This window comes from Apus apus, chromosome 3 (genome assembly GCF_020740795.1).
Source record: "Apus apus isolate bApuApu2 chromosome 3, bApuApu2.pri.cur, whole genome shotgun sequence".
Taxonomy (NCBI): Eukaryota; Metazoa; Chordata; class Aves; order Apodiformes; family Apodidae; genus Apus; species Apus apus.
In genome coordinates, this window is record NC_067284.1 from 54,557,131 (window position 1) to 54,569,826 (window position 12,696).

The 12,696-nt window shown below is 37.9% G+C and overlaps 1 protein-coding gene across 13 annotated transcripts in view; it reads right to left on the reverse strand.

Moving 5' to 3' along the window:
• The window catches only part of EHBP1 (EH domain binding protein 1), a 231,612-nt gene that overhangs the window by 74,527 nt on the left and 144,389 nt on the right, over positions 1-12,696 (reverse strand). For all 13 annotated transcript variants that reach the window (XM_051616172.1, XM_051616178.1, XM_051616181.1 and 10 more), the window contains 2 exons: positions 6,240-6,418; positions 5,580-5,628 (listed from right to left, as the gene is read on the reverse strand). In XM_051616172.1, coding sequence (XP_051472132.1) covers positions 5,580-5,628; positions 6,240-6,418 — 228 coding nt within the window. The remainder of the gene's footprint in view (positions 1-5,579; positions 5,629-6,239; positions 6,419-12,696) is intronic.

The following is a 12,696-nucleotide window of genomic DNA, read 5'->3' on the forward strand; positions in this document are numbered from 1 at the left end:
TTCTTAAGTTAAGGAACAAAGATAAAAGAAACATGACACTAATCTATCGTGGGCTTTATCACTGGTGATCAACCTTCTCCCTCCTACTGGTCATGTAATTGCAGTGATTTGTATTGATAAAAAACGATGTCCAGGTAGCCAAAAAGAACATCACCACAGATCACTTCATGCAAAACATAAATCATATTAATCGAGCAAACAAATGTATTTTCAAAAGATTTGTTGATGCTAAATTTGTAAGAATAGGAGAGTGAATGTAATTCTCACTTAACTTTAATGTCTAAAAGCTAAACAGTTTCCAAGTCTCCCACTTTATGAGGTCACATTGTCTTCTTTCTGTTAGCCCTTTAAGTGAGCGGGCTTGGTGCATCAGGTTTTTCTAGTTTCAAAGAATTAAAGCCATTTCTCAATTTACAATTAATTATTACTATCCCGGATTAACCCTGGAAGACAATATTGTGTTTCAAGGAAGCCTTAAAAAAGGCCTCCTGTTAGCGTAGATGCACTCAGTTAAAGACCTTGGACTTCTCCTCCCCCAGTAAATCCACAGCTCCTTTTCACCCTCTTGCAAAGGGTTCTAAAATGTTCACAGTTGTTCCTACACTATTTTGAACAAAACTGGATTTTATCTTTAAGACATGGATGCGAACCTGCCCTTTTGCAACAAAACTGTAACATACATGGATGGCTTCAACTCCACCTCAGTTTGACACTATTTTCTTAATTTATTTAGTTTTAGAGGGGTGGAAGAAGGAAAGAAGAGATAAATCAATTATGATTTTTTAAATCCTCTTGGTTCCCATACTAGTAAATGTTCAACAGTGGGTTAGAACATAGATCTGGCCTGGCTGGCTCCCAGCGGACCTGGTTATTTTACTTGCTCTGAGAAAACGAGGCCCTCTCATTCCCATCACAATGTCATTCCCTACTCACGAGTAAAAGAGTTTTCATTTCAATCAGTTTTCAAAACTCTGCTTCTGAGAGCTGGAATTTATATTCCTCAAATTTTCTATGCTTCCCTGCATGTTCAGGTATAACATGCCAAAGCATTTTTGGTGAAGTAATTTTCATATCGCTATAACAAATGATTCACAGAGTTTATCTAGACATAGAAATTATTTGACTAATTTATTTTTAAGCCCTTCTGGCTCTCTCTGTGCAAAATTATTTGGCCTAAAAATCATTGCTGGTCTTTGATGGGGTATCAGTTCTTGGGAAGGTTCATTATGAGAGATTGTTATGCCATTTATAAAAGCAGAGCTGTGCTTAGATATAGGAGTAGCAGTGGAAAACATGACTGTTGTATTCGCTGGTACAAAGCTCTAGATGGTGCAGAACAGCAGAAAAATGATGGGTGGAAGGGAATGGAAAGAGCTCAGATGGTAGAAGAGGGACAGCTGTCATTTACATGGTCTCGGGATACAGAGCTGGAAGAGTAGGATCAGGCTGGATATGGAGGAGAGAGAGACAGGAGAGGTGGAACCAGACATGAGGAGCACAAAGACAGGAGAGTAAAAAGGAGAGCAGTGCAAGGATTTGGGTTGGCAGCCTAAGCCATGGCAGGTACCAGGAATTGTTGAACACTCATATGCCAGCAGAACACTGGCTAGGTATGAAAGCCTGGCAAGCCAGCTGTTTTGTCCTAGGGACCAAAGGTAACACCAGGAATTGTTGTTTGATTAAGTGGGTCAGTGCTGATTCAGTGGCATAAATAACCTGTTACTCCACGCTAAAGGTAGTTACCATTTGAAGAATGAAAGGACCTAAGAATGGGCTTAGCAGTCCACAGCAGCCAAAACCCATATACATGACTTGACATGAACTCTTTAAAACATTTTAATTTCTCATTTATATGCTAATAAAACTATATCCTAAGAATATCTTCCCGGGTCTGTAAAATGAAGCTTGGGACAGTGTTTCAGATATGTCAGGAAAGGCACTTGCTAAGAATGGGTAACACTACAGCAGAAGGATTGAACTCAGAATGATATTCTCAATAAAAGCTGCAATCACTTTTTACCATTTGATCAGTTCTTCTGGAGATGCTTGGAATTAAACACAACAGTTTCCCACTGATGCCAGCTACTTACTTGCCATTCCCTATCCTTCCCATTCTGGACGATACGCATTCTTGCTCCTCTGCTTTTAAAGCACACTAGATATCTAGATTGGCATGCAAATGTTTTACAGTCATTAGTTCTATAAATAGCAATTGTATGTTCAGTACGTGTCCATATAGCAGCGTGTGATGGGTTCTCCTTCACTGTCAGTAATGCTGGGAGCTTCCTGATACTGCAGCATAGTTATAAATACCTAGCATTCCTAACTAGCTTGAAACTGGTTTGTAACATGGTATTAACAGAGTAAATTTTTCAAGTAAAATTTCTTTTTGTTAAACAGAGGGATAACTAAGCCTTGATTCTGCAATGTTTGCATGTGTGTTTAACTATGCTCCTGCATGATCCCACCAAGGTCAAAAAGTGACTCCTACACCACAATTCAATATGTGCTTATGTTTTTGTGGAATCAAAGAGCAGAAGCTGGAATGAATGCCTGTTACAAAAACACGGCTGCTGGCTAAAAGGTAAAGATTTTATTCCATTTTGAATCAATGCTATTGCTGTTATTCTGAATTATTTGTTTTAAATGTATATTTTAAAAGGATTGCTTCCTCGCAATATGAAATTTTTTGTTAAGGCAATCACTTGAGTTCAAATGTATTGAGGAATTGAGCAGAAATGCTCAAAAAAAAAGACTCACAGAAACTGAAAGTGCCAATCGAACATCCAGGAGCTACATTACTATTTCTGCACAATAATCCCTCAAATGAAACAACCTTCTCTAAACAATAAAGTAATTAAAAACAGAAGTTCATTATTAGAACCACACTGTTGTGCCCTCCACTTCTCACCCTTTCATCCCCTCCAAGCTCCAGTCAAGTGTAGTTTAAGTAGCTTACATTTTCAAAGTGCAGGACATGTTATTAGCAATATGAAAAAATTCTATTATTGATAAGGAACTTCTGCGTACATTTTTCATTATTATTTACTAATAATCAAATGGACATATTAAATAAAATTAGTTAACATTACTGGGAAGTGGATACTATGTGTATAGTTAGATACATATGAGATTCAGGCAGAACCACAACTTGTCGGATCAGCTAGGGAAGTATCCCTGTAGTATTTTTAATGTTCTCAAGATAGTCTTAATTTCTCTTTTGTTCCTGAGAGAAATCTGAATTTGCAATGAGCACAATGCACCAAAAATATATCTGAATTATGACTGGTGCTAATGTAATCTGGAGTAGTTGTTTGGGGTTTTGGGAGAGTTTTTTTAGAGATACATTCTGAAAACTGCAAGACATTACATTTCCCTGCCCGTGTATATTCAAGACACTAAGCCTATTTACCTATCTCCTGATTATTTTTTTTTCTTTTTTAATTTACTGACAAGCTGATTGACAGACATCAATTGGGATCCATCAGCACAAGCACCACAGGCAGTATTCCAACCATTTCCCAACTATGTAACACACTGACATACTGGCCAAGATCAGATGTCACAGGTAAATACCCTTTTTTATTCAGCATCAAGGCAGCACCAATTTGGCAAATGACTAGTGTGCACCATGAAGAAACTCCAAAGATGTGCTTTTTGTAACAGTGCATTTCAGTGTCTGATTATACAGGGTAATTGCAATGAAATGGCTGTCTCAAGATTTCTTTTTTTTTTTTTTTTTAATTAATTAAAATACAAACAAGGTCACATAGGTCTAAAAGATACACTCTTATGGGTTAATCTTTAATCTATGCTCACAGTCACCTCTTACTTCCTTTCCTAAGGGAAAAAGAAATAATTTAAACATGTCTCAGACAAAGAAAATTACAGTATTCATTCACATATATTATTTTAATTGGTTAGGAGGAATCGTTTTCAAATATGTTACATATCTCCATGGAATTTATAGGCAGCCATTGTTGCCAGTGCTGCATTCACTCCAACCAAGGGCACGCAGGGTTATCAGGCAGAACTGTGTGAGACCAGGAAATAAATCTGCAGGAAGCAACTGAGATACTCAATGCAGCTGTCAGGCAAAGGCTAGCGAAGTGATGAAAGAAAAAAAAATGCACAATAACAACAATCATTACTTCTCCAGTCCCGGGAACTATATCCTGTTAGACAGACAGGCTAAAAAGTTCACCATTTGCCATCACAGTTTCATAAAGAAAAGATTACTGATCATGCTGCTAACATTTTTAGTGAATTATCTATTCTTTCTTTTACATAATTCAGCTTGATTAGCCTGGACGCTCAATAGAACTTGATGTACAAAAACATATGGTCACAGAAAACACTGTGATGTCATGGATAATCCACTTAGGTCACCATAAGACCCTGTATTATTATGAAAAAGCTATCATTGGCCAAGTAATTCATTTGATAAAAGCACCTCCAAAATATTTCATTATTTATAATACTTAAGTACTATTTTAAAGACAAGTAACTCCCTGGCTATCACATAAGTGTCCAGGCACATTAAAACAGTACTACCTTAAGCACAAATTAATTTTAATAAAGCATTTCCAGGAATTCCCCAAATACACAATCTAATATTCTTTAGTTATAGTTGCTATATTGTATTGAACCTAACTAATTTATTCAAAGTATATTTTTATACCTTCATCCCAATTCAATTTAGTGATTTTAAGGCAATATAAAATTAATATCACATTGAGAAGGTAGCTACTTAAAAACAATTTTCAGATGATCTTCAGGAATAATTTTATTATCAGTGACTCACACGAAAATTATCATTTCTAGACATGTCCCTAGGGCCCAACCAAAGCTTGTAACATGTCTAAAGTAGTAAGCAGAAATAAAAAGTCTTCTGGTGATTCCCAAAGAGAGTTTCTGCATCTTCCAGAGAAACCTTTCACATCTTTGCATCACAAAGGTACAAACAGTGGTTTAAAACAGTTGCTCAGCACAAGGCTATAAGCTATTTTGCTAGGATTTTGTTTTAGTTGAAAAGTATTGTCTCAATGCTTTTTATCCTAAACTTTCCTTGTTATGTACACCATTTCACTTAGCTGCTGCAGTAAAATTTCATCTTTAAAAATACAAAAAAAGCAACATCCAAGCAACATCAACCATGACTGAAGCATGGAGTTCCATTAAAGCAACAGAAAAGGAAGTCTTGCAGACAATCCAAGAGCAGTTATGTTTTGTTGTTGTTTTTTTTTTTAATTACGTGGCTGATTGAAAAAATCAGGAGTGATCACAGAAGGCTGGCCAGCCTTTTCCTCTGCTTTCCCAGTTAATGTAGGCCATACAAATATTAAACCCTAATGCCAGCCTTGCGCTGTTGTGAATGCTAAAGACCATGAGAAACCAGAGTCAATAATGCATCTGATTTGAACCACAGGAGGCTGAATACCTTCTGTGAGCTGCAGTTATGACCTTACAAAACAACTGCTCTTTCCCAAAATTAATAAAAACCTGCAGTGAAGCCAAAATAGAAGCTGTGTATTTTTTTTTCTTTTTCTTTTTTTTTTTTTTTCCCTGGCAGTTCTTACCTTTTTGTTGTTCTCTTTAATATCTTGAGGATTCAGGGACTTGTAGTCACTGAGGGGGAAAATGGCACAGTGGGTATGTACAGTATTTGATAAAAGCAGCAGTTTTAAAACAAACTGAATCTAAAAATTTGACATACAATAATATCATACAGTAACTAGCAATTTCACAGCAATTCAATCAACAAAACTAATAGTGTGGAAAATTAAAGGAATAAATAAATAAATAAATAAATACACACCGATTACATATTTCATTGCCTGAAGCTTTCCATCTAAAAAGAAGTTAAGGCAGGGACTAGAACCCAGCCTTGACAACCAAATTTACCAGGAGGTAATCTGTCCTTGTCAGTGTACAAAGAGCTTATTCCTCTCATCTCATTTCAACATCAGAAATATTTTCGTAATAATCTTGAAGTCAGCTCTTTGTATAAGGTCAAGAAGAAGAAAAACAGATCACAGAGAAGGGAGCAACAATTTTTTATGCAACAAGGGAAAGTAAAGAGATCATAAAGTTTGAGCATTCATAGCCTGTTGTCTCAGAAAGGATGGTTCCCTGCTTGAAAGAAAATGGAAACAAACAGGGATTTGATTTTATCTAAACTTAAATGTTACATACTTCTATGAGAGTTAGTTTATGCAGGTAAAGAGTATACAACTTACATTAGGTCTGGTCTAAAGTGATGTAATATTGCACAAAAGGATAAACCGTTTCTCCACGATGTAGTAAAATTGGTGATTTTCACTCCCCTATAGTTTTTTGTAACTTCTTTGCACCACACAAGTAGTGACTGACTAGCATTTGGCTTTCTCCCCAAGACAGGACTTGGTATTGGGCTTGGCTGCAAAAAAAAAAAAAGAATAAAAAAAGAAAAAAAAGAGAAGATGATAAAAGAATTTAGTGGAAGACGAGAATTAACATTAATTGACCTAACCAGATGATCTGTATCCTTTGATGTGAGTTTAGGTCCTTCACAGCTGTCAGTTTACAATGACTGTAACTTGCAAAAGACACAAATCTCAAGTTATTATCTCCAGTCATCGCCCTTGGCATTTGTCTCCAAAGGATGCAGATACACAGGATTCCAGATCTACACGGAACAGGCCAAGAATTGTACCAGTGCAAACACTCAGCTTAAATATTTAGGGCATAGTCCTCCACAGCCCGACATACACACCCTTGAAAAGATTTCCCAAAATGTATCCATGGAAAAGCATCCCCACAAGCCCTTTCGTTTTTAATGAAGATAACACTGCGACGAGATCAAAAGCCAGACGTAGCGGGAGCAGAATTTACGACGACTTGCGATCTTCCATTGCGACATGGGGATCAAAGTCGCCGCGTCTGCAACCTCCGATTAATGCATTCAACTGGTATAAGCTCCAGTGAACAGTTTTAGGCTGCACTCTCCCTGTTCAAGCACATGATTGCATGAAGGTAATTACAGCACCGTGTTTCTAAACAGTCACTTCCAAGCATACCCAAAGAAGCTTCCTCTTCCAGGCTTTAGTTCTAAGTGGAAAGGGAATTTTGGCTGTAAATCGTTGTCAGAGGGTGGTTTCTAACAGGTATCGTTAACTACTAATTACCATTTCCCAAAAGGGTACTTCGACACTTTCAGTAACATTTTTGTTGGCAAAAAACAAGAATTAAAATGGAACAAAATATTTTTGGCATTTGTCAGGCTGCCTGCTATTGCTCAAATTCAGCTGAGAATTTACTGATTGCAGCCTGCACTTTCAAGAAATATGCACGCATTTCACCACAAAAATATGGACACTTTAAAAACTTCTTATATGTAATTAAACAGCTAGATTTTGACTGACTTCAATCAAAAGTCTGAATTACAGGGTGAGAACTGAGCCCACTTATTTTTTCAATGTAATATAATCAAATGCATATACACACAACAAACATGCTGTTTATGCACCATACACCTAAAGCGTTCCCAAATTAAGACAAAAATAGGCCCAGTAATTTACTGTATCACGACCACTTACGTTTAAGAAATAAATCCTTTTGGCCATGTTGCCTATTTGTGAAAGACCAACGATGCCCCCACTTGACTAAAGTATGGCAGTGCTAAGCAATTAGCTGCTCGTTACCAACTGATTTATGTTTTCACTGCTTCTGGGGAAGAAAACCTACAGAACTAGAAAAGTAATTTTTCATTTACCGTGACAGTCAGCCCTAAAAAGTGTTTAATAAACATACCTACCTCATCATCAGATAGAAGTCCTGCCAACTCACTTAGAAAGTGCAAAATGTATATACCTTGCTGAGATATTTTAAGTACCATATCATTTACAAAACAGCTTGTTTAAAAGGCCTTTTTGTTTTGTTTTGTTTTGAATCCTGTCAATGATTCAAATCAACACGAACAAATTTGTTAACTATGAGACAAATGGCCCTAAATACACTGAATTAAAATCTTAACAGATATATACAAAACCGGGAAGAACAAGCAGAAATTATAAACTTTCTTAACCCTGTATGAGATTTTAATGAAAGAAACAAGTATTGCTTAGGAGCTGCCAGAGAGTTACTCCAAATTCAGAGTGATATAACTAAGATAAAGTTTTTTGCCTGTTTTTTTTAGATCTTTTTTAGATCTAACCATTGACTCCAAATTTAAGGTACTATATTACTTCAAATATATTTGCTATCTAAATTATATCTATATGGCAATTACACTGCTGAGAGAAAAGAATTAAAATAGCATTTTGGAGGTGTGGGAAAAATATATTTTTAATAATTTTTAAAGCACAGAGCTACTTCTTCAAACCATAGAATCATAGAATGTTTAAGGTTGGAAGGGACCTTAAAGATCATCAAGTTCCAACCTTCCTGCTATCAACTATAAAGTCTTAATACACTTTGCTGAAACTCTACAGAAATGTTAAAACTTCCATTCACCACCTAAATAGGTTCTGGTTAACTCTGAAATGGCCTTAGGCAATAGTACAATTCAAATGCCTTAATTACACATCTAACAACCTGAAGATGTAACTGATTTAAAAACTAGATCTTACAAAAGGACATCCAAAGCTATCAAATAAATAAATTTAGCAGAATTTTGCTTTCCTTTACAAATTACCCATTTAAAAAAATCCAGACTACAACTACTTGAAAAGCTATGCTGAAGTTGGGGCTTTCCCCCCATGTTTGTCCTTCCATTTACTTTAGATTTTCTACAAATATTTAATGCAGAATATGCAAGATCTAGGATGTGCTTAATGCATTTACGCAGCTTTGTCTTTTCTAGCTGACAAAGCAGAAATCATATAAGGCTTTCTTTCCAGAGTTAGTACTCCATGTTTTGTGGATAAAGGTGAAGTTAATATAATGATAATGTTATGCCCTTACTCACCATCTGAGTAAAAGCTTTAGTTATTTAATCTATGATAAAAACATTCAACTCAAGACACACTGGAGATACATGAGTAATGGCAGAATTTTGCATGAGCACTTAATATCCCTTCAGAAGGGTTAACAAAGGTTAATTTTAATTTAAAAAAAAATGAAAACAAAACATTTTCCTAATATATATTTGCTCTACAAGATTGGTAGGAACTCATTATATGAAATGAAAATTTAATTAGCTTTGTCTTACATAATTCTTTTAAGCACTGACTACACAACTCTTCTAAACCACATGATAGTCATAACTTGGCTTTTTGAGTTCAAAAGCCACAGTCCATGAGAATTCATTTGGGAATGCCAATAAAAAGCATAAAATATCCACAGCAGGTTGCTCTATCTACTAGCCGATGAATAGGCTACTGAATCTAATGCAACTCATTTTTATCCAGTCGTGGATTAACTGCATGGCAAGTGCAGATGTTCTAGAGCTGGTCCCTCACATGCTAGCTCAGATCTAGATGCAGCATCATGTGGGTGGATTTATCAGCTGCAGTCAGCACTAGCTTCAGGATATCTTGGTTTCACAGTCAACAGAAGCAGTGAAGTCTCTTTATTTTCTTCTTCTTTTACACGTTCTGAACATGTTAATTAATACAATTACACTACACACACTTTTCCTCTTGGGATATTATCCCATCAGAACATTATGCTGAGAAGAGGACAATAGCTTTAAACATTAGACTGCATCCCTACATTTCAAAATAATTAAATAATTGCTTTGCTGCTCTGAAGAACACAGCACCAGGTGCACTGGTGATTTGCAAAGTGGAAGTTCAGCTGCATGTCACACATAGGCCAATGCTCAGGAGAAGAAAATCAAGCCAGGAACTGTGATGGGAATGCAGGGCTGTGAATCAAGACCTTGTATGAGACATGAAGTTCCCAAAATGAAGTTTGTAGGAGCTCAATCAGATCAACACTCAAGAGCTTGTTGACAGGTTGCATGAGGGTTAAGGAGTTTGAACAGAGCAAGAGGTAGTGTTGAAGGCTGGAAGAGAAAGATGCTGAGAGGAGTAGGAAAAAAATAGTACCAAACAGCTGTGGGAATCTGGGTGGAAGACTTAACGTGGTTTGAGTTCTATATTCATTAACACAACTCCCCAGAGAGGAAAGGAGTTGAGAGAACCTAGCCATGGTAATTAACTGCAGGAGGAGAGAAAGCTGAGACTGAGATAGGGCTGAAAGTCAGAATAGGGAAGACCTACAAAAAACCACCAAACAAGTTACGTTTCTCGAGAAGCAAGTACAGGCAACAGTTTCTTACTTATTTGACTGCAAAAAATAAAAGGGATTTTCCCTTACCCCTATAAAAACTACTGTCTAGGCTCACTGAAAATTGTGAAACCATAAAAATGCAATATAAGATAAAAGAAAGTAACACGCAGCTAGGTGAGACAAAATGGTGCAGCATGTGACTGGATGAAGAAAAGTTTTGGGGAACTCAGCTGAACTGAGTGGTCTGAAAAGTGATAAAAAGATGCAACGTAAGGAAGACATCCCAATATGTTTCAGTCAAAGAGATAATTTTATCAAGATGATACTCTAGAATTTTTTAAACAACACAAGGCTCTACCCATAGGAATTGCTTAGCCTGGGAGTATTCTAAATTGAACATGGCTCCTTTGATAGAATTTATAACTTTGGCAAGGTCTGTACATGTCCAACATACATTCAATTTTGTTTATTCTGAGTTGTGGAACAGTCTGGCATAAGTCTAAAGCTGAATTTTAACTTGTATCAGGACTAAAATAGAATACGAAAATTGAGTCTGCAAAGATAAAATAAAACTGCTTTCTGTTTTATTCCAAAGAAGATCCTCATGATCCAGCTGCACTGAGATGTTCTTTATTTAGGCTAATTAGTTATTCTTTAAGTAGCAGGTCACCCTAACATTATGATGGCTTCACTGACACAACAAAATACAAGTGGCATTAGAGTTGTTTCTGCAAAGGAAGGTAAATGGAAGTATTAGTAAATACACTTTTCCTGCAAAGAAATGCTAGGAGTCCTGCTATCCTGTTACTCTGATACACAAACTTAACAGTTTATGAGTATGTACTTTAAATTTGGTGCTCTGTTTGCATGGCATGTTGTATGATTACTCAAAATGTCTCTAGTCAATGCCATCCATAAATTAAGAAAATATTGAAAACCGGCTGCCTGGAACAAGTTATAGATGAGGAAAGGCTGAGAGAGCTGGATCTCTTTAGTTTGGAGAAAAGGAGACTGAGGGGTGACCTCATCAGTGTTTATAAATATGTAAAGGGTGAGTGTCAAGAAGATGGAGTTAAGCTTTTTTCAGTGATGACCAGTGATAGGACAAGGAGTAATGGATACAAATTGGAGCATAGGAGGTTTAAGGTGAATATCAGAAAATTTTTTTTTACTGTGAGAGTGACAGAGCACTGGAACAGGCTGCCCAGAGAGGCTGTGGAGTCTCCTTCGCTGGAGACATTCAAAACCCGCCTGGACACGTTCCTGTGTGATGTACTCTAGGTGACTCTGCTCTGGCAGGGGGGTTGGACTAGATGATCTTTCGAGGTCCCTTCCAACCCCTAGGATTCTATGATTCTATGATTTGTTTAATTGGTTTCCTACGTAGGTTTAATAGCAAGTATATAACATCCAGGTTTTTCAAGCATCAGACACCTTTCACAGAATCTTAGGGGTTGGAAGGGACCTCGAAAGATCATCTAGTCCAACCCCCCTGCCAGAGCAGAGTCACCTAGAGTACATCACACAGGAACGTGTCCAGGCGGGTTTTGAATGTCTCCAGCGAAGGAGACTCCACAGCCTCTCTGGGCAGCCTGTTCCAGTGCTCTGTCACTCTCACAGGAAAGAAGTTTTTTCTGATGTTTACATGGAACCTCCTATGCTCCAGTTTGCACCTATTGCCCCTTGTCCTATCACTGGACATCACTGAAAAAAGCCTGGCTCCATCGTCCTGACACTCACCCTTAACATATTTGTCAACATTGATGAGGTTGCCCCTCAGTCTCCTCTTCTCCAAGCTAGAGACCCAGCTCCCTCAGCCTTTCCTCATCAGGGAGGTGTTCCACTCCCTTAATCATCTTTATGGCTCTGCACTGGACTCTTTCAAGCAGTTCCCTGTCCTTCTTGAACTGAGGGGCCCAGAACTGGACACAACATTCCAGATGTGGCCTCACCAAGGCAGAAGAGAGGGGTAGGAGAACCTCTCTTGACCTACTAACCACACCCTTTCTAATGCACCCCAGGATGCCATTGGCCTTCTTGGCCACAAGGGCACATTGCTGGCTCATGGTCATCCTCCTGTCCACCAGGACCCCCAGGTCCCTTTCTCCTACACTGCTCTCCAGCAGGTCAGCCCCCAACCTGTACTGGTACATGGTGTTGTTCTTCCCCAAATGCAAGACTCCACACTTGCCCTTGTTGAATTTCATCAAGTTTCTCCCCGCCCAAGTCTCCAGCCTGTCTAGGTCTCTCTGAATGGCAGCACAGCCTTCTGGTGTGTCAGCCACTCCTCCCAGCTTGGTGTCATCAGCAAACTTGCTGAGGGCACACTCTGTTCCCTCATCCAGGTCGTTGATGAAAATATTGAACAACACCGGTCCCAGTACCGACCCCTGAGGGACTCCACTAGTCACAGGCCTCCAACTAGATTTTGTCCCATTGACCACAACTCTCTGACTTCTTCCTTTCAACCAGTTCATGATC